The sequence below is a fragment of the Glycine max genome, chromosome 8, assembly GCF_000004515.6.
Source record: "Glycine max cultivar Williams 82 chromosome 8, Glycine_max_v4.0, whole genome shotgun sequence".
Classification (NCBI taxonomy): Eukaryota; Viridiplantae; Streptophyta; class Magnoliopsida; order Fabales; family Fabaceae; genus Glycine; species Glycine max.
The window spans coordinates 7478165-7503544 of record NC_038244.2 but is presented as its reverse complement, the minus strand read 5'-3'; the positions used below and the strand labels follow the sequence as shown (position 1 = coordinate 7503544).

The 25380-nt window shown below is 31.4% G+C and overlaps 3 protein-coding genes across 12 annotated transcripts in view; 1 reads left to right on the top strand and 2 right to left on the bottom strand.

Moving 5' to 3' along the window:
• Positions 1–4007: 4007 nt before the first annotated feature.
• On the top strand, positions 4008–11654 carry LOC100802134 (transcription factor TCP2). Of its 10 annotated transcripts, none has more exons than XM_014778809.3 (5): positions 4008–4343; positions 4505–4582; positions 4967–5137; positions 6006–7774; positions 11476–11654. In XM_014778809.3, exon 4 carries the CDS (start codon positions 6341–6343, stop codon positions 7745–7747), a length of 1407 nt encoding a protein of 468 aa, XP_014634295.1. In that variant the 5' UTR covers positions 4008–4343; positions 4505–4582; positions 4967–5137; positions 6006–6340; the 3' UTR covers positions 7748–7774; positions 11476–11654. The 10 variants fall into 10 exon arrangements, with proteins under 10 accessions (XP_014634295.1, XP_003531162.1, XP_006585089.1 ...); XM_003531114.5 differs by having other exon boundaries at positions 4014–4343; positions 6024–7774; XM_006585026.4 differs by having other exon boundaries at positions 4030–4343; positions 4955–5137; positions 6024–7774.
• A 1104-nt stretch (positions 11655–12758) lies between these two features.
• Positions 12759–20289, bottom strand: LOC100801609 (ornithine aminotransferase, mitochondrial). The gene is made up of 10 exons (XM_003531113.5): positions 20076–20289; positions 19375–19483; positions 18898–19128; positions 17909–18068; positions 17749–17804; positions 16842–16994; positions 16401–16498; positions 15364–15444; positions 14144–14377; positions 12759–13152 (listed from the first exon to the last, which is right to left on the bottom strand). Exons 1-10 carry the CDS (start codon positions 20213–20215, stop codon positions 13011–13013), a joined length of 1404 nt encoding a protein of 467 aa, XP_003531161.1. The 5' UTR covers positions 20216–20289; the 3' UTR covers positions 12759–13010.
• Positions 20290–22703: 2414 nt separating this feature from the next.
• The window catches only part of LOC100801062 (KH domain-containing protein At4g18375), a 7698-nt gene continuing 5021 nt past the window's right edge, over positions 22704–25380 (bottom strand). Inside the window, exon 8 of the mRNA XM_003531112.4 lies at positions 22704–24987. Within this exon, the coding sequence (XP_003531160.3) occupies positions 24856–24987 (132 nt within the window). The 3' untranslated portion in view covers positions 22704–24855. The remainder of the gene's footprint in view (positions 24988–25380) is intronic.

Here is a 25380-nt window from a genome sequence, read left to right as displayed (position 1 = left end):
ATTGATGAATGTTTGTAGGTGATACGCTTTTGATTTCTGAATGATTCATTCAATGCTTGTTTCTACATCCATATCTAGGTTGAGTAGAGTTTATTTTTGTTTTTATCTCAACTGTTTTTTGCTATGGTCTTTTATTTAGACTAAAATTTGATCCAATAAAAAACTAAAATATTTATATTAAAAAAAATATTTGGAACAAGATCGGATTAACAGATTTGGAGAGATAAGATATCAATATTAACAATCTATAGCTAAATCGTAAAATTTAATAAATATATAACTTATAATATTTAAGGTATATTTTATAATATATATTTTAAAACAAATAATATCAACATAAATATAATATCATGTTATGTAGAACAATATATATTAAGTTAAGAAATTGCATTAATAATACATAATTATTTGGACGGAGTTGGGATGACTCGAAGTACAATCCAAATTGTTCCTCAAAAGATATCATATCTAATTTTTAGTTCAAACTAGTCAAAATTAACTTTACATTAATATTGGTTAGTAGAAAAGCCAAGTCATGAACACCCTTAATTATTAGCAAGCATGCGTTTGTCCAGTACTTGATTTTAAATGTAATCATGAAATAAAATATATTAAAAATACATGACAAAAAGTATAAAAATGATCCTATTTAAATAATATTTTGCATGAATATCTATAAGAAAAATAATAATAACAAAGTAAACTTAAATATTAATAATATCTTCCTTAAAGAATCTACCATGTATAAATGCATATTAAGTTGCTTAAAAACTTTTACGGGGGCCTTGCAATCCATTTTAAATTTGAGAATTTTATTATTATTATTATTATTATTATTATTCTCCAATGATAAATATTAATTGCATTGTTCAAATGGGTCCCAAAAATATATTTATTATTTTTTAAAATTGATTAAGTAATAATATTTATATAATTAACACTCATGTCACCTACTCTGGTGGTAACATTTGTTAAACAACATTATTTACTTCGAAGTAGCTCTTATATATAAGCAACGATACTCTAAATCATCTTAAGAATTTTTATTTTTATTACAAATAAATATAAAAAAGAGAGACGTAATCTCATTCCAATTCGAAGTGCAATTTACAATAACACTTAGGCATGAAGTATTAATGAAGAATTATCACCTAAAATAAAATAATAAATTATTTTTTGGAGGTTAATCAATCTTATGAATTAACTCCACCATATCTCATTGAATAAAAGAAATATTTGTGCATGGATTACCATTTTAAGACATTGAATTTTTATATAGAACACTTATAATTGCTTGGAGAGGTATCCTTATTGGGTGTGTGTATATGATGAATAATATTTTTCAAAGAAACATATGATAATATATATATTTTTAATTTAATATTGAAAATTATTTATACATTAAATTAAACTATTACATAAATTATTATAAATTAATCTATTAATTTAAAACATTAAAATATTTTAAAATTAATATTATTATATATATAGTTTATTATTTATTTATTTTTGAAAGGAGTAATTTATTATTTATTAATTACTAGAAAATTGTAAAAAATAATACACTAAAAAAAATTATTGATACTAGTTTTAAAAATTAATTTTAAAAGTAATTTAAACCAAACATGCACAGCATATACAATCTCTCTGGACTGTTATTTTACTAGTTAGTTTCAATCTTTCCAATTAATTGCAGGGTCCCATACTCTTTAATTTTTGTAAGAAACCAACTTCTTAATTAATGTAGTCAGTCATTGACCTTGTTGGAAGAGCTGAAGATATTTTTTTTATCTAAATAAACATATTATCTAATTAAAACACCCTATGCAATAGTACAATACTTCACTGTCGTGCAATTTCTTCAAGTGCAAGTAGCAGGATAAAACCTGTTGAGATGTGGGACTAAGAAATTAAAACTTTATGCTTTTTCATAATTCAATTATACACTTTGACTACTTAGTGCTTGCTAGTGGCACATCCTGTTCTCAACAACCTATTTGCTAAAGGACAGTGATAGAATAATTATCTAGCACTTTAGATAATAATTAACCATTGTGTTGCTTCATTAGGTTTTACTGCATTTGAGGTATTATTATTTACTTTAAAACTTGTATGAATCTCATGGTTGTCTTTGGAAAATGTTTCAAAGAATTAGGGGAAGAGAGCATTTATAAATAAATACTATTTGTTTTGATTTTTAAACAATGTAATCGAGACTTTTTTAAATACTACTATATCTGAACGGATTTCAAAATCACAATTTTATCAAAATGAATCTTCTCTGACTTTTCTCTTGAAAATTCAAGACACATACATCAATATATCATTCACAGGCATAGTTATTTCAATATATATGACCCGTCTTTTTCTGTTGATGTGTTAGGTTATTACAATTTTCATACATATTATTATGGTCCCCTGCAGTCTTAATTTGGTCCCCAATTCATGCAAGCTTTGTATTTGCGGCTTTCCGCGTATGGTTGTTTTTTTTTTTTAAAGATAGCATCCTATTAGCATTACCCAAATAGTATAACAATTAGTTCATCCCATTTGTTACTGCATGCGGATATAAATGAGGTCATTTCACAACAATGAATATCCATATTACCTTTAATTATTGCAAATCTTAGTGAAACAGTTGTTTATACAGAATATGGTAAAAATTTCATAAAGGCTCTTTCCATGTAAATGCAAACATCTTGTCAATTGAGTGTATACTTCTTGAGAAAATATAATTGTATTTTAATTTTATACGACAATTTATAAAGAAAGGAGAAGAATATAATTTTATACAACAGAAAGAGAAAACAAATAAAGAAAGGAAAAATTTATGGATATATTCACATCTTCTTTTGTTATCACTGAATTCTGCTATAATTTGTTAAAATAAGGGTATTTAATCTTAACCAACTATAAGGATGTTTTTTACCATCAAAGTCCAGCATTTTTTTAGTAGACATGTTCCTGGTGCATTTAGATAGACAATTTATATAATATATCAAATCACGAAGAATAAAAGAAATTGAAATTTGGGAAACACTAAAAAAGGCCACTACCCACTTAAAAAGAAGTCCAATTGCATGCTGCCTGAAATTTTATTTTTTATTTTCTAAAGGTGAGAACTATAAAAGAAGAAGAATACATGTACTATAATTAATTTATTTTTACAAATTTAATTTGATTTCTAAATTTATTTTATAGTTTGAGTTTGATTGTACGGATAATCATGAAAATTAAACTTTGTTTAGTTGATAAGTTGATTATAATTCACTATAAACACAACATTGACAAATCACTTTAAAAGAAAAAAGAATGGGGCATTTTGTTTTCTTGTAGGATGAAAACAACATTTACAAAGCTCAATTATAACTTATGGTGGTTACTATATATATATATATATATATATATATATATATATATATTAAAAAGAATCCAATCTGTAATTTATTTTCCACATTATTTGATCAAATATAATATTTATTTAATAAAATATACAACTCATGTTCACATGACACGCTTTCAATAATTAGATAAGACAAGAATGGAACGAACTTATCTTTAAAGCTAGTGAATGAAAGAAAGTGTATATTTATTTTTTTAATCTAAAATGTTTATAATTTGACTTTAATTTTGATAAGTATAAAATAAGAAGTTACGGTACAATTTTGTAAGATAATTATTATAAAAATAAATAAATTCACTTATACATAATAATTTGTGATAAAATGATAATATTTTTTTTTATATTGTGTGTACATACATTATTGTTTTCTTTAATTTTAATAAACTAAAAATTAGAAAATAAATATGGATTGAATGGTCCAAAGAGAAGAAAAGAAAAAAAATATTACAAGTTTAATTATTTCTGTTAATAAAACTAATGAAAATTAATGACTAATTTTTTTTATAAAAAATAGTATTAGAAAACAAAATCGGGTAATAATTAATGGGATAAGGTTAGGAAGTAAATACAAGAGAAAGGAGGGACAAATATGAAGGAGTGGAGAATACATAAAGAGATGAACAGCCTTGTGTCTTGCCTTTTCCGATAAGCCCGGTCATTGTTCGAATGGGGAACAACAACAACAATCCTTCTTCTTCTTCTACTTCTTCTTCACAACCACTTTGAGTTCAACTCACCCTTGTGCTTTTCTTCTTCTCTCTCTGTTTAGTGTTTTAGTCTTTACCTTTCGCACACAAAAACACATATACACACTTGTCTCTCTCTAGAAATCACGCAATTATCATATACCCCGATTTTTCTTTCACTTTCTTTCCATTTATCACCCACCAAACTACCAACTTAATGTTTCTTTTTGCTAAGAGAGAAGCACAAACAAACTGTAAGTGTCAACCAAACTCCAAATTCACCTTTAACAAAATGCTAGCATATGTTCTTTGGTAGTGGATTTCAGGTCTTGTTTTAACCATGTTAAGCTTGAGAGTCTTAAAAAATTGATTTGAAAAAAAAAACTGAACCAGGTTTCCTCTTTTACATTTGAAGGTGCTCTTGAGAGTTGAGACATAAGAAAAGACCATTTGGGAAATTCAACAATCTCCTGAAATCAGGCAGCAAAATAAGGTTCCATCTCATATTTTGTCTTTATTTCTCTCCCCATCCACACTTTGATCTCTTTCATTTTTGTTAATACTGTTTTTCTTTTTAAAAAAATCTATAATTTTGTTTACTGATCTGAACAAAAAGTATTGTGTTTAAGTTCGGTTTTTTTGTGTTTTTACTTTGTTTCAAATAATAAGGGAGCTCTAGGGACACAGATCTGTAAGCTTAACACCTGGGTTTTTTTTTTCATTATTTTATTTTGTCTTTGATTAACCTGTCACGGAATCTGAGCCAACATTGTTCAAACTAATGAGACTCCAAATTTTATTTTTAATATTTTTATTTAATTAAGACTATTATTGAGCATTTCAGAAATAGTGTTTTTTTTAATAGTGAACCTTGCAGTGCCTGATGTTGAGAGAATCTGCACCCTTCCAATAATCAAAGGGCTTATTTAGAGCCACATATCATCCTTGAAAATTTCCCAGCCAATTTGGCGCCAAATGTTGGACCTTTCTACATGACTTTGCAACCACGTTGAAGGAAGCCACAATTGTCTCATAGTTTCATCCTCTGGTACGTAACAGCAACTCCTCTATGCCCTTTGAGATTTTTCAGAAAGCTTTTTTCTGCATGTTATTTTAGTGTTGGTTTTGCAATTATTACAAGTTGTCTCTGTTGCGAATTATATATATAATTGATGTATCTTGAGCAATAAAATTATCTGACTTGCCAGTATAACTAACAAAGCAGTAGTTTTAGTTTTACCCATACACAAAAAAAAAGAGTTGAATTAAAAATGAACAATTACCTTAGCAATTTGCATTAACATAAAGGGCTAATTTATAAGTATCTATAAAAAGCATTAATTTTTTATATTGAAAATAAAGTATTTATTAATTACGTCAAAAATATAAAAAAAATTGTGTCATTTATATTTTATATAACAACTCATACAATATTTTGTATCCCAATATTTTGGGTGTTTATTTTTATCTATCTTATCATTTATTACATTCTATATTTTTCTCATTTTGCAAAAAAAATGTCCAATGAATTGTTGTGAGAATAATATTTTTCTTATAAAATATAGTAAATACTTCTTTATAATGCTTAACATTTTCCAGAAACCAAAATATATGTGTTTTCTTAAGTTAGTAAAGACTTATTATTAATGACAGTTTGTAAGTTTGTACAAAGGGCACATTTCAATTCAACCTTTTCTCAAATCCTTGTTTTTTCATAATATATATTCGGTTTTTAATGTGCTATATACAAACTATGCTAGACAGTAGACACAGTCAGATCTTATCTACTGTGTACTTACTACTTAGTGAATCTAAGAAGTGTACGAAATTTTTGATATTATTTAATATTTATTTTTTTGGAATTTGAATGGTAATAATTAATTAACAGAAAATTATTTGGTTGTTTATGGTACTAGCTGGGTGTGATTTTGCAGGAAGGGTGAGTGAGAGGGTGCTGAGTCTGAAACCTAGTTCAGTGTTCTGCTTTTGAAACTGCAAAAAGCTAAACAAGGGCCTCCTGATTTGGACCGTGATATATCAGAGCATGAAAAAGGCCTTTCTATCACTACCCAACCAAAGCAGTCTCTGAATTATCATCATCATCAATGCAAAGGACTTAGTAGACAACCCCACACACTTGCACTCTTTTTTCTCTCTCTCTCTACACAAGTGTAACATAACATACATAACATACATAACATAAAGAGAGAGACAAAAAAAGTGTGTGTTTTGTGCAAGGCATGATTGTGATATGGAGGAGGAGGATGAGATTCTTCAAGCACGGGCGTGTAAGTTGCCAAGAAGAAGAGGCAGTGATGGGGAGAGCACGAACAGCAGGTTCCACAGCAGCAGCTGGCACCACCACAACTCTTCGAGGATCATAAGGGTGTCTCGAGCATCTGGTGGCAAAGACAGGCACAGCAAGGTTATGACTTCAAAAGGGTTGAGAGATAGAAGGGTTAGGCTTTCTGTGAACACTGCCATTCAGTTCTATGACCTTCAAGATCGCTTGGGTTATGACCAACCTAGTAAAGCTGTGGAGTGGCTTATCAAATCTGCTTCTGATGCCATTTCTGAACTTCCTTCTTTGAACAATTTCCCTGACACTCCCCAAAGTGATGATCATGAGAAGAGGGAAAACACCGCTGATGTTGCTGTTGGGGTAGTAGATGGTGAGAATGGCAATGGCCAGAACTTGAGTTTGGCTAAATCTGCTTGTAGTAGCAATTCTGAGACTAGCAAAGGTTCTGGCTTGTCCCTCTCAAGGTCTGATATTCGTGTGAAGGCTAGAGAGAGGGCAAGGGAGAGAACAACAAAGGAAAAGGAGAAAGAGAAAGAGAAAAATGATGAGTCTCATCGTCATCATCACAATGTTGTTGTTGTTCCTCATCACAACCACAATGTGAACCTCGTTTCACAAACAGCTTCTTTCACGGAGCTACTCACTGGCAGTGATCCCAACAAAGGGTGTGATGAGGCTAATAACAACATGATGTTCAACAAAGCAGCAGGTAGACTGCAATGGTGTTCATCAACAACACCTATGGACTACTTTCTGGGGCTTTCCTCTTCTAGAACAACGACACACAATCACAATCACCTTCATCATCATCAATATTCTTCTTCTTCTTCTAGTGGGTTCTCATTGGCACAAATCCAACTAGGACATTCTCTTCCTGAGGCAATGAATCATGTTTCAGCATTCAACAACAATGTGAGTGGTGATAACCACAACCACTCATCATCAGATCCTCATCTGCAGCAGCAACACTTGTCATTGATACCGGATCATCTTATGTCAGCTGTGGTTACTTCTTCTGCTGCTTCTTCTCATCATCATCATCATCATCAGCCCAGCGGGAACGATTACAATCTGAACTCCACCATGTCTTCGGGCCTCGCTGGTTACAATAGGGGGACCCTTCAGTCCAATTCTCCGTCTCTGCTGCCTCACTCGCAGAGGTTTTCGCCTATAGACGGATCCACTGTACCTTTCTTCATTGGAGCTGCTTCTTCTGCTGCTGCAGTTGCTGCTCCTGCCATGGAGAACAACAACAACAACAACCATCACCAGCATCAGTTCTCTTCTGTTTTTGATGGCAGCCGCTTGCAACTTTACTATGGCCATTCTGACCAGAAGGGGAAAGCCAAGAACTGACTTTTGGATTGCTCCATTTTCCTCCTGGTAAGACTATCTTCATCGATCTTTTTATTATCTTTTCTCTTTTAAATCCTTTCATTAAGAATGACAAAACATTGTCTAATTCATTCTAACACACTTTACTATGATACCAAGATTATAAATTTGAGGGTTTTAGTATAGTTGAATTTTTGGCCAATATTTATGAGTTTGGGCACATCAAAGGACAAAAAGAAAAAAGGTGAGTGTATTTTCTCAATAACGTACAGAACTAAAACCCGTAATTTTTTTGAAAAATTTGATGATATCATAGAATTTCTCTTGTTATTAGTTAAAGTTTATTAATAAATGTTTAAATCTCATATTAACAAGAGATATAATATATAGTTTTTACAAGGGTTGTAGAAGTAGACCCAAAACGAAATTTTTTAGAGTAACAAATAATATCATATTGGTTAAACTTAATAAGAAAACATGTGTCGGAAAAAACAAGTTAGATAAAGTCCTGAAATTTATAGCTGTTTCTTTTATGTTTGTTTGGCTTTAATGTGCGATAGTACATTGCACTCCATTTTGATTATTTGATGTGGTGCCCCTTAATCTTCTTCCCCAATGAGATCCTTTGGCGTTGGTAAAAGAAAAATAATCCTACTTGTATAGACAGCACGTAACACGTAGTAAGCTTTATACACAACCAATCACGAAAGTCTAAGTGCCCAATTAATGCATTACGTGGATATGACGTGACTTTAATTATTTGATGGTGTGTAGTTAGTATTGCTTACTTGAATGATGTTGTTTTTGGATTGATGTGTTGTGTTGTGTGCAATACCACGAACCGCTTGGCTTCTAGGTAATGATGAACAAGTTGGCCATTGGGCATAAGTTTATGGTACCGGTTTTGCTATCCGTTGTGTTGTGTTGTCTTTTTTTGTGGATTCCTATATGGGTTGCCGTGAATATATAGGATATCTATCGGCTGGTTGTCTCCTTGTTTGTGCTCTCATTGGTTCCCTCCTCTATAGCATGTCAGGTGTAAGCTTTTGTGTGGCATATACCATGTGTGTCACTGATGAGTGGGGGCAATTTTAATTATGCTTTGGCCCAAAATCAAAGTCTAAAAATGACTTTACAATCCCAATTACTCCAATTAAGCTCATGCTGTACACCCACATGACACGATCCTCATTGGCTCATTGCCTTGGTTAGAGGATAGCTAGGATTTTAACCACACATGGGCTGGACTTTTTCATGTGTTGAAAGGTCCATGCACGTAGTCAGAAACTTCACTGCTGACACTCACGCTTAGGAAATATTGAAAGAGGAATTGTATTTTTATATGCATTTTCTTCCACTTTGACATAACAAAAAGTTTGAATTTATGAGCTGATGGAAAAAAAAAAGTATTGAGCATAGATTCAGACCCAAGAAGAAATTAATAACTCAATTTTTTTAAGAATAATTTTGCATCTTCTCATAAAATCTTTTAATAAATTTTTTCATTGGGTGAAAATATGCTTTTGATATTTGTAAAATATTAAATATGAAGAGTGTTTGCAGCACTCTCTTAATTTAAATTTATTGAAAATTACCCTCAAATATCACCAAATTTGGAAAAACTTAAAATAAAATACATAAGCTAGACTGCAAGAGTTTTGGATGGTTTATGAAAAATTATAATTTCCTTTCTCTATTTAAAGTTGACAACTATAAGTGATGATTAAAACACTTTGCTGAGATTATTATAAAAATACATGTACTATGTAGTTAATTTTACTTCCTGGAATTTTCAATTAATAATTATTACTTTCAATTTTCTCTCTAAAGTACATGTTTTACTTTAAACTAATGACCCAATATTTAAGCAAAAGAGAAACTGCACACCGACCATGGAATCTTGTTTGGGAGCTTCAATTTATTGAGAAGAGCATCGAAGAAAAGCCATCCTTTCACTTTCAAATGTTGAAAATTCTCAGTTTTCTGAAAATGAAATTTTTTACATGAACTTGCTATTTCTGAGTTATATAAACTATAATAATAATCGATTGGCACATAATCATTTTGAATAAAAATCATAATAGTGTCACGTAGATTTGAGTAATTATTTAATATAAAATGATTATGCCGCTTTATTTGTTAGCTTAGTTTTGCATATCTTGTCTAGACTTTTAAACTTGAGTAGGGTATCTTCTCTAGCATATTAGGGCTAACATTTTTAGTATTTTATGATAAAAAGGTCCACCCCATAATTATTACTAATACTTTAGGATTTGAACATTAATTCTTTTAAACAGGTGATGTGGGTATTCTAATTGATACTACTATTGAGACTGTTTTAATTTGATGGTCTTCATTGGTTGGAAGAACTTTATCCCTTGTGATAATTATTTGCTGCTCTAATCAAGTTAGTTGGATGTCTGATGTGATGCTTAAATGTTTGGATCCTTGACAAAAAATCAGATCATATGATTTATTTAAGATGAAGTAGTATATCGTAATATAAAGTAGCATATCATAATTTGGGCTGTGAGTTATATTGGGCACTGTTTACCTCAGTAGAAAAGGAAAACACGCTTGTTATATGACACGACTGTTCCTCTTGCATTAGGGTTCTTTCATGTTGAGGGAAAAGTCTAATATAGTTAAAATATTGAGAGGTAGAAACTAGAAAACACTTATTCTTTTACATGTTTTTTTATGCTATGTAGGCTATTGTCGTTGTAGTTTATAGAAAGATAAAACAATTAAGAGGTAGGATCACTCAAATATTGAATTGGAAAAATTACTCATTTAGTTGTTACTTTATCAGTTTAGTCCTCGCACTTAAAAACCATCTCTTTTGATCCATTACATAAATTTTATCTTTTAGTTTTTGTCATTTTGTATCGATAGAGACCAAAAGAAATCTGAAGGTGCTTTTACATGAACTGAAAATGATGATTTTTAAGTGTAAGGATTTAAAGGTAAAATTTGTTCAACTATAGGGATCAAATAATTAATCTTTCTTATTGAATTGGTAGTTTGGTACATAATTGAGTTGTAGATTAGTCAATAGCTTTGCTGCTTGTGTTCAAATACTGTCAGCATTCTTCCCACATATAAATCCTTCTCAAAAAACCTCTTTTTATGAGGCCCTACTGAGTGCCTTTCAAGGGTTAGCAAAAAAATTGTAGGGGCTGTTCCTGAAGAGGTTAGTGGTCATAGGGAACTGTAAAAATTTGAGCAAACTCTATTGTGCAAGTTTAATGGAGCTTTATGAAACTATATGGCTGCTATATAAACCTAGCTGGAAAAGTCTTTTTGCAAATGAAACCAAATTCAATATAGGCGTAAAGATGGCTTTCTTTATTCACTAGTCAATGTAGGTAGTCAGTTTTGAAATAATCATATTCACCCGTCTAGTATAATTTAAGATATACACAAAGAGCAGAGGCTGTGTGAGATGGTAATGTAAGTAAAATGAAGAAAGAACTTATTGATATTTCTAGTCACCTTATTTTGTTGCTTTCTCATGTATGTTCTTAAATTCTCTTGCCCAGTATTTTTAAATTGAACTTGTGAATAGACATCGATTCACAAGTCATTAATTGGTTTAAGTTGGGTTGAATTGATAATAATAATAATAATAAAATGTATAATGTGAATTTTGGAATTGCTCAATGTTCATATTTCTAAACATCACAAGTTTCAATACACGTGTTACTAAAATGAATTCTCTTTTGTTCTTTGGTGTCCTTGGTCTGTAGGACTTAAAGCTTGCTTTTGCCAAAAGGGATGAGATGGCGTTGTCATCAAGTGTTGGTATTTCTTGTTGGAATATTTTAAGTCATTCAATTACATTCAGTATTTGGATAAATATTATATTGATCTATGCTTGCGAGATCATTGTGTGTTTATGGAGAAATGTAAAAGCTACTTGATTCAAGATATTCTTTTACTTTCTGCAATTATTTTGGTATTATTGTCTATACTATAAATAGAGAAAAGAGCTGTCCATCAGCACACTAAATTTCTAAACAAACAATGCCTGTTTTTTGGCGTTTATTTTATTTAGACGGTTTTTTCAACAAAATATATATTCGGTAATCAGAAAACAAAATATATTTCTTTTCAAAAAGGAGGTGTCAAACTTCTGTAGCGAGGAATTTACGATAACTTATGCTCATTGCTCAACGTTATCTCACAGTGAGTTAGTGACTACTATGTCTCTACAGGGGGGACGCAAACAGCAACAGCCAAAAAGATGTTATTTGTAGTTTTGTAGAATAAATTATGTACAATAAGAGTCTCTTTTTATTTTTTTTCAATCACATTATTTATTATATTTTTTTTACACTTTTTTTCTCCTAATAGTAAAATTTATTATGCAAATAACATTTCTATTGGAAGAAATGGTTTTCTAACTATATTTTTGCATGAACAAAAGAAAATCTTTGCATTTTAAATTTTTATGAATTAAAAATTAATCAATCTACAATGATGGATTAACACAAATTCTGTTAACTCCAAAACCCAAAGAGATCATCCTAAAATTTTGGCAGATTAAGCAAAAGTTAAAACAAGAACTTAAATTATTATTAAAAATGATAATCAGACTACTACTGACTAGCCTGATCCTTTACACGTTATTCCATATCGGGATAGTTAAAAATAAAATCAAGCTAAAATTTCAAACTTAATCCATATTTTTTGGCCGGGTAAATGGGTCAACCTATTTTCAAAACCCAATTAGTGAGTTTGGTTACGTGCCACTTATTTATTGTACCATAAGCTGCTTATTTCTTCTCATTTTACTTTAGCTATAGGGGTTTGGTCAGCTCACGCAGTTGAATTTGTGGGGTACTCTTAAAAGTAACGAAATTTGCTAGGAGACTGAGATTCCGAAATATTATTGTGGATAGAAACTCAGCTTCAAGAATAGCTACACTTAGCTCAGAGAATAAATAAAGACTTACCATAATGTAACAAATAACAACACATATTGATGCGAATAAAGTAGATGGAATGGCAAGTCTAGAGAACTTTGTTCTAGCCATAATAAAATCATATATCTTATCTCGCAAATTAACCATTGAAAGTTATACAATGAGTCCTCTAACTCCTATATATTTATTTATACAGCTACCTATCACATATATCATGAACTTATATTATGATGATATATGGAATATTGGAACATAGTTTCCAGCTGTTCATGTATAAGGAGTAACATTCTTCATGTGATATATTTTTTTCCAAGGAAAACTAAAGGCACATGCAATTCATACGTGTCTTTTTATGGTTAATACAAGACTCTACCACAACGATCGCATGCACTAGTGGCAACTGGAGCAGCATCTATTGGCTTTGTCTTCTGCAACTTTGGTAGATCAATTTCCAGAACATCAGCCAGTGCCTTGGAACCTTGTTGGATCTCATCCACACTGCAAACATTACTTTAGGTCACATCCTAGAACAACATACCAAAGACACTTGCAATGGACAATTCAAAGACACTAGGTAGTCCTACTTCATGAGCCTTTGGGAGGAAAGGAGATTATCTAGTATCTACCATTCCCAGTAATCTATCTTTGTTCTAAACACCAAATATCATAAATAATCTTTATAAACATAACTAGAGTAATGATTATGCTTGTGTTAGTTTTTAGGTAGTAAGAGAAAGATATATCTTAAAGTATGGCCATAAATTTCAGCCTTAAAATTTCCACATTAGTTTATGACTTTATGATGGATCAATAGCCCAATTTAATACTGACACAACACACACACATACTCTCACTTGTTTTTTAAAAGGAATAAGTTCACAAGTTATAAATTGAGATTAGTCCGAGTACTCCCAAAGGTGTAGCTTGTTAAAATATTCCTCAAACACTAGGGTGAGTATATAATATACTCCCACTTGGGAAAGTTTCAATTCTTATTGCAAAAACCAAGAATTATCAAGAAATCATGAAACTTTAACAACGATGATAGAAGAAAATCACAAAAACTTGGTTCTGCTAGATGAAATTTGAAAATATAAAAAACTAATGATTGGCTGTGGTGACACAAAACTATACTTCAACTGTTCAACAAATTTAAAATATAGTCCCATGCCTGAATCAGCAGAAAATAACTGAATAATCATAGTTTGGCTTGTGTACAACATGGACACTCCTCAATTTAACCATCTATCAATCCAATTTTTTCTTTACTTGTCAGCAGATTTTTCTTCCTATTTATGCTTTGCCGTTTGTTTTCCTGTTATTTATTGATCATAGTTTGACTTCAGTAAATATTTGGACTACACTGTAATCCAGTTTTCATTTCCAATAATTATTCTAATATGAACTAATAATTTCCAAGAGGCAGAACTTTAACATACTATAATGATAACTTGATATAAAGACAATGCTTCTTGTTTTCATAACTTACCTTATGCAAAGTGGGGGAGTAAAGCGGATAATTGCATCATGTGTTGGCTTGGCAAGGACTCCTCTATACTTCAATTTTTTGCATAGCTCATAGCCTGATACTGGGAACAATTTTTTGCTGTTAAACTCCACTCCAATGAACAATCCTCTTCCCCGTACCTCCTTCACATAGTCTGGGTATTGCTGCTGAATCTTAAGCAGCTGACCAGTAAGCTCCTCTCCCATTTGGGCAGATCTGTTCAATAGTAATACATCATTTGCAGATTTTATATATTAATTCTCAATGAGAAATTCACAGTATAAAGAATAACTGAACCAGATTAATAAAGCATTTACTGAAACTTGGAAAATTTAAAGTTTGAATTCAAGTCAATACAGCTAGAAAAACCACTCAGTGAAAAGCCAAATAAAAAAATTTAGAACATAAATTGATGAACATAAGCTCTGTAACTCAAGTTTTGAGGGGGGATGAGTAGAAAGTTAAAGAGCTTAGAAAGAACTATTAATTCCCTACATTTAAATTTTCTTAGCAAATATGTTTTACCTCAGAACCTCCAAAACTTGTTGCATTATTTAGTGTCTTCAATGAACATTCATTCTTTTTTGCACGCAGACACAGTAGTAACTTATGTGATTAAAAAAAATATATAATACCATGTTCTCATGAAGCTTTCTAAACATCATGGTCTGAAACTTGTAAATGGGGTGAAATTAGAAAATGCACGGACTGAGAATACAAATAAATGATCAAGCCAGGTCTGAAGAGTTGTGGTTATTTTTTGGGAAGGGTGAGGAATACAATCTGAAATAAAAATAGGTACTGTTGAAAGTGCAAATATTCAAGATAATGGATGAATAGAAGTCCCTAACACAGGACATCCTAAAATGATACTTTAGACATGATAGGATTTCATGACCCAAAAAATGCACAACAGAATTTGATTAAAGTTACAGGGATTTATTTGTAAAATTCTCTGAAAAGCACAAGAAGCATGGAGACAAATTCTCAATCATCTATAAACAAATTTACCCCAAGATAAGAATAAGATTATATTTTATACAGTTATTCAACTAACAGATCCCAGGCCTTAGCATTGAAGCTTTTATTTCACATGCTGATGATGCCTGATGAAATGAATAAAATATACTTGTCGAGACTTGTATTTAAGTCTGTATTATAATATGTATTGACAATGTAAGATTTGGCAATGCATTTGATACCTCTCAACGAGTCTCTCATTTTTTATTACTTCTAGAGAGGCAATTGCAACTGCACTGGCCATTGGATTTCCACCAAAGGTACTGTAAACAATAACAGAGAAGAAGAAAGCTTCAGCACTATTAGTCTTAGTCTTCATACTTTAATAACATTGAATTGTATTGTAATAAATGAAATAATTGGAAAATTACATAAACAAGAAATGAATGCAAAACTAAAAGCAAAATTTCTTGGGTACTCAAAGGATGGCAAAAATTTAAAAATAAATAGCAATTGAAAGTTCTTAAATGAAGAATGTTTAATAAGAAAACAGAGGGCTGCTGAATTGGCTCGTTAACCTGGAGACCTTCCATCAAATAGGAAATGATTTTACCATCCTGGAAGGATCAAATTTTTTTTAAGGGCATTGAAATAAAAAATAGCCGACTGTTTAATGTGCTGGTGATGCTACAGTTCCTGCGCTGAACATTGGTATTTACATCCATAATGACTTTGCAATGGAACATAATAAGAATCCTACCACAATAGTAATCCCAATATTCTAACAATATCTATCTTAATTTTCACATACTTCCTACGATTAAAAGTTATAACTTATAAGCCCATATAAGCACAATATGGATAACCAAGCCAGTGTTCGTAAGTATCATCAGCTACAAACTTCAAAGTATCACTGATGGGAATTTACGATGCAGTAAAATTATTATCTCAGCCAATTGTTTCTCTTTTGGAAATATAAATGGTTCTGTTCACAGATAGCTTCTGCAAATGGAGTAGTCTAATCTAATTTTGTCGCATGATCCTATCAACTTGAACAGAACTAACATCCCTACCCAAAATAAAACAATCTATATATTATAAGATTTCAGGTTCCAACAGAAGGGAGAGTTCTGTCTCTTCACATGATCTGACTAATAAAGGGCTTTAAGGATGAAAACAGATGCCCGTCATAACCCAGAAGTTTGACAACTGTAGGCAAGAAAGTGCTAAACAAAAGGAGAAGATTAAAATAAATTATAAGTTTATAATAAAATGAAACCTTCCATGCTGTCCAGGTTGTATACAAAGCATCACATCTTTGTCTGCAAGAACTGCACTAACTGGTATAACTCCTCCACCCAATGCTTTCCCTAGTATCTGAGTAAAGAGATAGTTAAAAACACTTACAGATGGTAGTATAGAAAGGAGATAGAACCTTAAAAAAGGGGACAAAGAAAGAGTTTGCACTTTGCAGGAGAGGTAGTAAATTTCTCATTTTCTTGAAAGAAAACACAAAGTTGGGTGGTAAAGTCTTTCAAGTGGAAGGTAGCAAATGCATCAAAATACAACTGCATACTTGCAAAGTGCAATGACAATTTACATTGTCTAAGAGTTGCCTATAGATTTTGTTAACCCTGTGATGACAGGTAATGTTTATATCATTGTTTTGGAAATGAATCTAGACATATAAAGCACACAAGAAGTAAAGATGATTGCTAACCAGAACATCTGGGCGAACTTCTTCCCACTCACAAGCCAGCATCTTCCCCGTTCTTGCTAACCCAGTTTGAATTTCATCAGCAATCATCAAGACATTATATTTGGAGCAAAGATCTCTAACAGCTTTTAAATAACCATCTGGAGGAAATATCACCTTTAAACAAAAAATATCATATGTTAAAAGAATGTAGAGAAGAAAAAACATAACAAAAAAAGGTCTACCGAATGTTGTAGCCATCCTAGAGGATGAGTGAGATATACAAGGGTACCAGAGAAGTTTTCCTTTTAAAAAGCAAATTCAAAGAATTTGAACAAGCAATACAAAGTACTTTTTGCCAATCAAAACCAGTTGTCAGATTAATAAAATGAGAGAAAAAAAAAAGAAGCTTGATTGCACTTTTTGCCGCCAAAGTTTTCACAATGTTGCAAATTTTGCCCCCAATTTTTTTTTCCACAAATTTTGTCCCCCAATTTACAAAACATTGCATGAATGGAACAAAACATACAAACAAAGGAGCACAGAATGTCAAAAACAGTGCCTTATGTACTATGTGGTATTGCGAGCAATAGAATTTCTAAACATTGGTAGATTATGTTTAAAACATGACTTCATTGAATAACGAATTTGTGGTGTGCTTCTGATTTATTATCCATGTAAATGAAAATGCCAAATTGCTGTAGAAATTTTCCATTCTAGAAATGCATTATGTATTTTACTAAAACATGCAACAAGGAAAAAAATTCTGACTGAAAACATACATCATCTGTCTTTTCTGTAACTAATAATAACAGTAAACGGACAAGAGAAAGAGAGAGAGAGAGGGGTATATAGAAACTGCCTTAGCATCTCAATTCAATCAACACAAGTGTTGACAAGCTCATTAAATATGCACATCCATAAAACTTACCCCAGCTTCACCTTGGACAGGTTCTAAAATAAATGCAGCTATGTGCTCTCCTTTTTCTGCAGTTCATAGAGGATATTTAAATAGTAAACTTCAAAGATCTGCTTTGATAAAGCAAACTACTGATGAGAAGTAAAAAGTATACAGCAGCACAGTGCAGAACCTTTAAAAATTTGTTCAAGGGCTTCTGCATCACCAAAATCAACTTTAAGATTGCCAGGTAATAAAGGACCAAAACCACGGGTAGCTTCATTGTCACAGCTCAAAGATATGACACCTAGTGTACGACCATGGAAGCAGCCACAACATGAGACAATAATAGCCTGGAACAAGTGTCCATGAGTAAAAAGATTCATACGTAAAAATAACTAAATTGATTCTCATAAAAAGAACAACCAAAATAGAATTAGCAACAAAGGACAGATGATTGTGCTCAAGTATAGCAAAATAACTTTCAGGCTGTAAAATTTAATGGTAAATTATTGATATTATTACCAGACAACAGAAGTGGAAAAATATATAAATACATAAATATTAACTGTTAAACTTCCTAAATCATATAAAACAGAAAAGATGATGATATAATAAATTTTCTAATTTTCTCTTGGTACTGGAAGAATACCATATGTTTAATTAACCGTAAAAAATTATACATCTCAGATGCATCTAGTTTGCAAAATCTTTCATAAGAATATGTCACCTGATGCCTCAGTCATACTTAAAATGTATTCCTTCAAGTGTTGTCAAAGTTCACATCAACAGATGCTTAAGTGTTCCGCAGAGAAAAAAATTATAGGCAATTAGACTTGTCAAGTATTCTGGGTTCAATTTAATGTATTCTTAATTGTATTTTCCATATGAATGGTCAAAGCTTTGTGAGTTGGACCCCTCTGTTTGTCTATTTTAAGCCACACAACCAACAACATGGCCTCAAATGGTAAACATATTTGAAAATGTCTACACTGTTATAGTACACAGAACATGTGAATTATAGGTTTTTGAGAACAAGTTAACATTAAAAATAATTATGATTGTTGAATCACTACCAAAGGCCCATATTAAGCAAATATTTAGTTGGACCCCAAAATTTTGCAAAATTGTAACGTATCATGATCTTACAACTATTAGCATGCTTCATTCTCATATTTATACCTCATCTTTGGGAATTCTTTTCTTTTCGTAACCCCACTTTCGTGCTAACTTCAGTGCTGTTTCCACACCTTCAGCACCGGTATTCATAGGAAGTACCATATCATAACCAAACATGTTTGTCACATACTCAGCAAAGTCTGGGAAGCGATCATTGTAGAAGGCTCGAGAGCTCACAGTCAACCTTTCTGCCTGTTCTTGCAATGCTTTCAGAATTTTAGGATGGCAGTGTCCCTAAGGCAAAATGAAAAGCACTTAGATTATTAGAACTTCGATGCCATTTGTTTTCCCAAAAATCAAGGAATAACAAAAGGAAAAGTATTAGCAACAGTGGAAGGGATCTGGCCACAGTAATAAACTCACTCTACAAAGGAAACAAAAAAAAATGTATATAAGCATCATTATTCATTAGGGCACCATTCTGAAGAAAAAAATGCAGATCTAGAGCATTGGGAATTACCAAGATCCAGTCAATTTTACCTGATTAACAGCAGAGTAACCTGATAGAAAATCAAGATATTTGTTTCCCTCTGGATCCCAAACAGAGGTTCCCTTTGCTTGAGCAAATACAATCGGAAGAGGATGGTAACTGCATTTGAGACAAGAAAGATCATTTCAATATTTGACCAAAATCAAGTAATTAAACTCATAAACAATTAACAATCTATACAAAAAGAAAAGTGAGAAAAGAGAAGCCACCTAAGCAAGTAACCAAAAGAAAGCTATGTTCAACACCAACCAGATAAGCTGACAGCCACAAAATAGCAAATCCCCACCATCCTTTTATTTGTAAAAATTCTCAGAAGAAACCAACTGATTATTTACAATTCAGAGTGATTTGAGGAAGCTCCAGACATAAAGAAACTTAAAAAGAAAAAACATATTTTTTGCTAAATTGGCAGCGTGCAGCTGGTATTTTTTATGTTTAGGTGATGAAAAAACAGAATAAACAACATGATTGCATTAAAGTACAGATTTTGGAAGGCACTTTCAGCTTACTACTACTCATGATTAGTTTTATGTCTTCTTTTTTAATTATACAATTCAAATATTCCAATTCAGATTTAAACATGAAAATTTAGAGTCTAGACAAACTAAGACAACCCAGATATCAAAATCTTGTCTTTGGGGCGTAGCAACATATGGGGTGGGTTGAGAGAAGGAAAGAAAGAGAAACGTACTTGTGAGCACTGTGTTCATATTCCTTGTCGATGATTTTCTGAGAAGAAGAAGAAGCATTAACTTCTGTGGCAACCCCAATAGTCCTACTTCCTCTGCAAACCCTTCGTAACAAACACTGCACCGGTCTCGTGGCAGCCATTGATGAGAGACAAATGTTCCTCAAATTTTGTATTTTTCAGGAATCACGCGAATGTAAGATGTAATGAAGGTGGTAAGTTTAAATAATTGTCACTCAACACCTTTAATCTATTAAATAAAGAAAAAAAATGATTATAAGGTGAAAGTCAAAAGAATTTTCCATTATTATTCAATCAAATCGATCAAAAATAATTTATTATAATTAAATGGTGATATAAAATTAATACATAATTATTAAATTTTTATTTTGAAAAAAAATGAACTATCAATATATCTTTATTATAATGTTTAGTATTTCATGGTTATGCACTGTCGTTAAAAAAATTATACAGTTAATTAATTAAAAAATTGTTAATCTATATCAATAAAATTATATTAACAATATTTTTAAAATAAATAAATAATAGTGTAAAATAAATTATATAATTATTTAATTATAATTTATCGTATATGATAAATTTATTAATTTTTAAAATAATTATTTTAAATAAATTTAAATAATTTATGATTAAATAATAATATAAAATTAAATTCTATAACCTATTTCCATTTTTGAAGAAGTGAAAGGAGGGAGGGAGGATTATGATGCGTCAGCGGTGAGTGTCGTTTTGGCCCAACATTCAAAGCATATCAACGGCCTCGAACTCCCACATGTTACAATTGGATAATGACAATAATTTTTCATATCTGGATCTTCATTCCCACCTCCATACTCCAATTCGATTATTGGATTTGGATAATCAAAATAAATACACACCCAACAATCACCACGATACACTGTCGATCGATTCACTTTGTATCTTTTTCATAATATTTTGTTTAAAATGTTACTAAAAAATGAATTTGGAAGCATAAAAAATTATTTTTTATTTCTATATTATCATTCTATCGCATTCATTTTTTTATTGCATACACGTATAAAATCATACACTTGACAGCCTACTACTGCAAATTGCTTTTTATGTTGGATTTCCACTTTCCCGAACGAGACGTTTGATACAATGAAAATTTTCATTTTTCCGGAAATTTTAGGTCGGGAATATATTATAAATAAATAACAAAATTTTGCTGTCTTTTATGAATTTTAATTTTGAAGAACACTTACAAACATTTTAAAAATTTGTTCAATATATTCTAAATTAAAATTTTTAGTAGAAATATTGATTAATAATTCCAGAATGGTTTGTAAATCACTTCCAAAATTGTAATTTTGAAAATAATACAAAACATCCTAAATTAAATTTCGAAAAGAATATTTAATACGTATTAGAGGAAACACTGCTACACTGTGTGTCTAGATAGAGTAATTTCAAAATAATAAATTTAAAAAAAAAAACAATGATGTTATCAAGGAAAAAAAAAGTGATGCAAAAATAATAATCATTTAACTGGTGCTAACCAGTGGTTCCCAATTTCAACATGATACATCTTCATAGACTTATTCCTATATTTTTTTTCAATTATAATATTAGTACAAAATTATTTTCAACAAAAATAATAATAAATTTTAATCAAAAATCTTAAACACACAAAATAAATATTTTTCTTCTAATATAATTTATTAGATATCTAAGACTTCTCTAACCTTTTATGAAAACACGATGTGCTGAAGATAAACGGATAGAACTGAGTTCGGGTGGAATCAAATCACAACTCCCCAAAGTTTGTCTGCCCATCTAATCACATTTAGCAAATTTTAAACGTTTTTATATCGTTTTAATTTTCACTTTTATCCTTGTGCCTTACAAACCAATCTCTCTTTCACATTAACGCCATTAATAATACTAAAATTTAAAAACAAAATCAGTGTAAACATCTCAGGCGTTATTTACATGTTTAAACTCGAATTGCTTGAGTAGATGCTATTCCATAAATTCACAATTTATATTTCTCCACCATGATGAGTAATAACAGCCATACACTGTTCACGGCCATTCAAGCTGTAACATAATTTCGTGGTCGTGTTTTAATAAATAAACCTCAATTTTTTTTATATAAAAAAATCAATCATTCAGTAAGTTATGATGGAACGATTGCTAGTGAAATATAATGAATAAACAGGGAAACTAGTACCCACACCAAATCAAAAGATTAACGATCACACTAGCCTTCCTACGTTCCTACCAATATGAAGCGGCGTACAACTTTTTTTTTTTTTTGCACGCCAAAAATTAATATATTATATATAAAATTCAGTACTACGTGTACTGAAATATACAACAATAAAAAGCATAGGCAATGAAAAGCCAAACCCCTCTAAAACTTATAATATTTAGTATGATTGTCACTTTTAAGTATCATGGAATATTGAGGAAAATATGCGATACAAAGATTTTAATTTGATTTTTTTGTTAATTTGAAAGTTAATATCACAAATTATGTAAAAGATTGATGCCTATATAAAAAAATGTGAGAAGCCACCGAATTGATTAGATTAAATCAAGGTTAACACCAGTTGCCCAAAAAATATATGTGCAAAATCAAAGAAATTGCAGCGCCAAACATATACTAAATAGATTAGAAGGGATGAAGTTTAATTAAATACAAACATCAAAGCAACTGTCATGAAGCTAAGCTGTATATACAATGGACCATCATCTTAAACTACTTAATTGCACCATAAATGTAAAAAATCATATACAGAGTGATCTAATATTTTAACTTTCCCTACGTTCATCCCCCCAATGAACCATACTCATCAAACTAAACCTCCAAGATAAAATGTCTCAGAGCAGAACATTATCAACCTATCAAATTATATCCATTAAAAATCAACGGCCAGACTAAACTCAAACTAAACCAGACATCTTTACTCATAAGAATGCTAGCCGAATAGTCAAAGCTTAGGCGAAAAAGAATGGACATTATCCGTACAGGATCAAGAATGGGGGATTGTACATTTCGGAAATCTGAGCTAGCTATAGAACAAAGGGAGAATTAATCCACATGCATAGTATATTGATTTTAAGATTCAAAAATATTATAACCAACATAATTGTGCAGAGTTGATTGTGGAGAGTTCAATAGATGGATAATGAAAAATAAAGAAAATTTGTACTTCAAATTTGCTACGAAAAGTGAAAGTTTGACATTATCCCAGAGAAGTATCAAGTTAATTGCATAAATAGAATGGAATAAAGAGGTCCGTCACATTTGAAAAAGGGAAAAGGAGTTTTGAGCACTCAGATGTTGCAACTAGTATTCTGGATGAGAGAATGTTTCACAAGATGGCAGTATGGATACAAGGGAAATGTTGCTGAAATAAGATTTGTTTAATCTTGCTGCATCCTATGATTTATAATAAACCACAAGCTATTGCCCATAAATTTAATATTATTTGGGTTGGGTGAAATCACTACTAGAGCAGGATGCTATTCATGTCACGTAACTAATCCATATTTAGTTGGAACACTAAATGTTATGCTACAAACAGGAAAACAAATAAGCCAGAAACGGATCAATCAGATCATTGTATAAATTCAATAGCCCCCTTCATAGAACTTAGGAGTTCGAATGAACAATTCTGAATCATATTGGAAGAGAAGGCTTGCTAAATTAAAATGTGACAGCTAGCAAACATAAGGTGTGGCTCAGCTGACAAACTGAGCACCATGTGAACAAACTTTACCTCCAGTGCAGAGGTTCAAATTCCACTGGAGACACCTTTTAGCAAAATATTATCTTGTGAGTGACATCCATCACAAGACATAAGAAATGGAAAGCATGTACAAGTTCCGAAATAAAACCCAGAGGCTTTTCAGATAATATGCATGAGTAGTGCTGCACAAGCAAAAAAATATTGCTAGAATTCTCACACTTGTTGGATCAAGACAGTAATAGGAGACCATTCAACCATCAAAGAGTCAACTCACGATCTTTGTTCTTTGATGTCTTGTGTTTTCTTTATATGCCAAGGAAGAAGAAGCTGTATCTTCCTACTTTGTATTTATCTTCTGTCTTAATATTTTAACCACAAAAAATATGGCTTCTAGCATTTTTGTACATCATGTTTGGTGTGACAACAAGATGGTTATATGTTATCTAGCTGTAAATGTCCTCATGCATGACAGAATTCCAAGACATGGAAGTAGAATTAGGGCGAAGAAAATGATCTGAAATCGTTTGAATTCATGAGGCAACTTCCCCACTTTTGAATAAATTACTTGGATAACCAAGGATATGAGAAAGCACAGATTGCTAAAGGCCCAGAATCTCATTTTGCATCAATAGGGAAGATATTTTCAGCAAGAAAGGAGAATAAGAGTGAGTCATCAGAAACATAATAAATTCCGATTTATGGTTCCACAGAATAATTTATGGAGATAGTGATGACTACACACTAGTCAAAGACAAACATCATGAAAGGACAGAGAGATCCTAGATTTCTAAGATAAAACCCAGATGAGAGTAGATTAAGAGGAAACAAAAGGAAAGGAACTATAATTTCTACATAAAAAACCAGCAATGGATCCTCAGGCACGGTCTTGTTAGCCACTGTTGTGGAAGAAGCAGGTGTCAAGCTGAAAAACACTAGAGAACATTGTCTCTCCAGGACCAACCTAACAGAATAAGGAGGAACAAGAACATACTTCAAGAATTAAACTTTTCACCTTCAATACCCCGGGAAAGAATTTCAATAATTCAGGTTGCCATTATAAAAGCCTGGATCAAGTTTTCAGCAGCACGCTTTTGTTCAGGTGTGCCTGATATAAGAGCAATACGATCACCACGAGCAGATTTGTTGTCAGATATCTCAATTGATGCTCCTGAAATCTGGTGTGAAACAACAAAGCATTAAATAGATGAAATGAAGCAAAGTTTGTATAGTTTTACCAGGTATTGGGGTATGGGAGAATAAACAAATTTTCATAAACCAAAGTTGAGTAAAATTGATTATACTAACTAATCTAGCCCTTGACATTGTACAGAACGTTGTATACTCATGGATAAAACAGCACAGGCAAGGGAAAACATTTCATAAGCAGTTTGCTAAGAAGGATCTCATTAGATTATAAAATGATACTGTGGCCTAGCAAATGTGAAAAACTGGAAAGAAACATTGCCGATCAAAGGCTAGGTAAGCCCTTAACCTTCTTTTTTTCCTAATTAGTTACATCACAAATTATTTTAGTCCAAGACAAATCACTTGATATGATAAAAATTCGA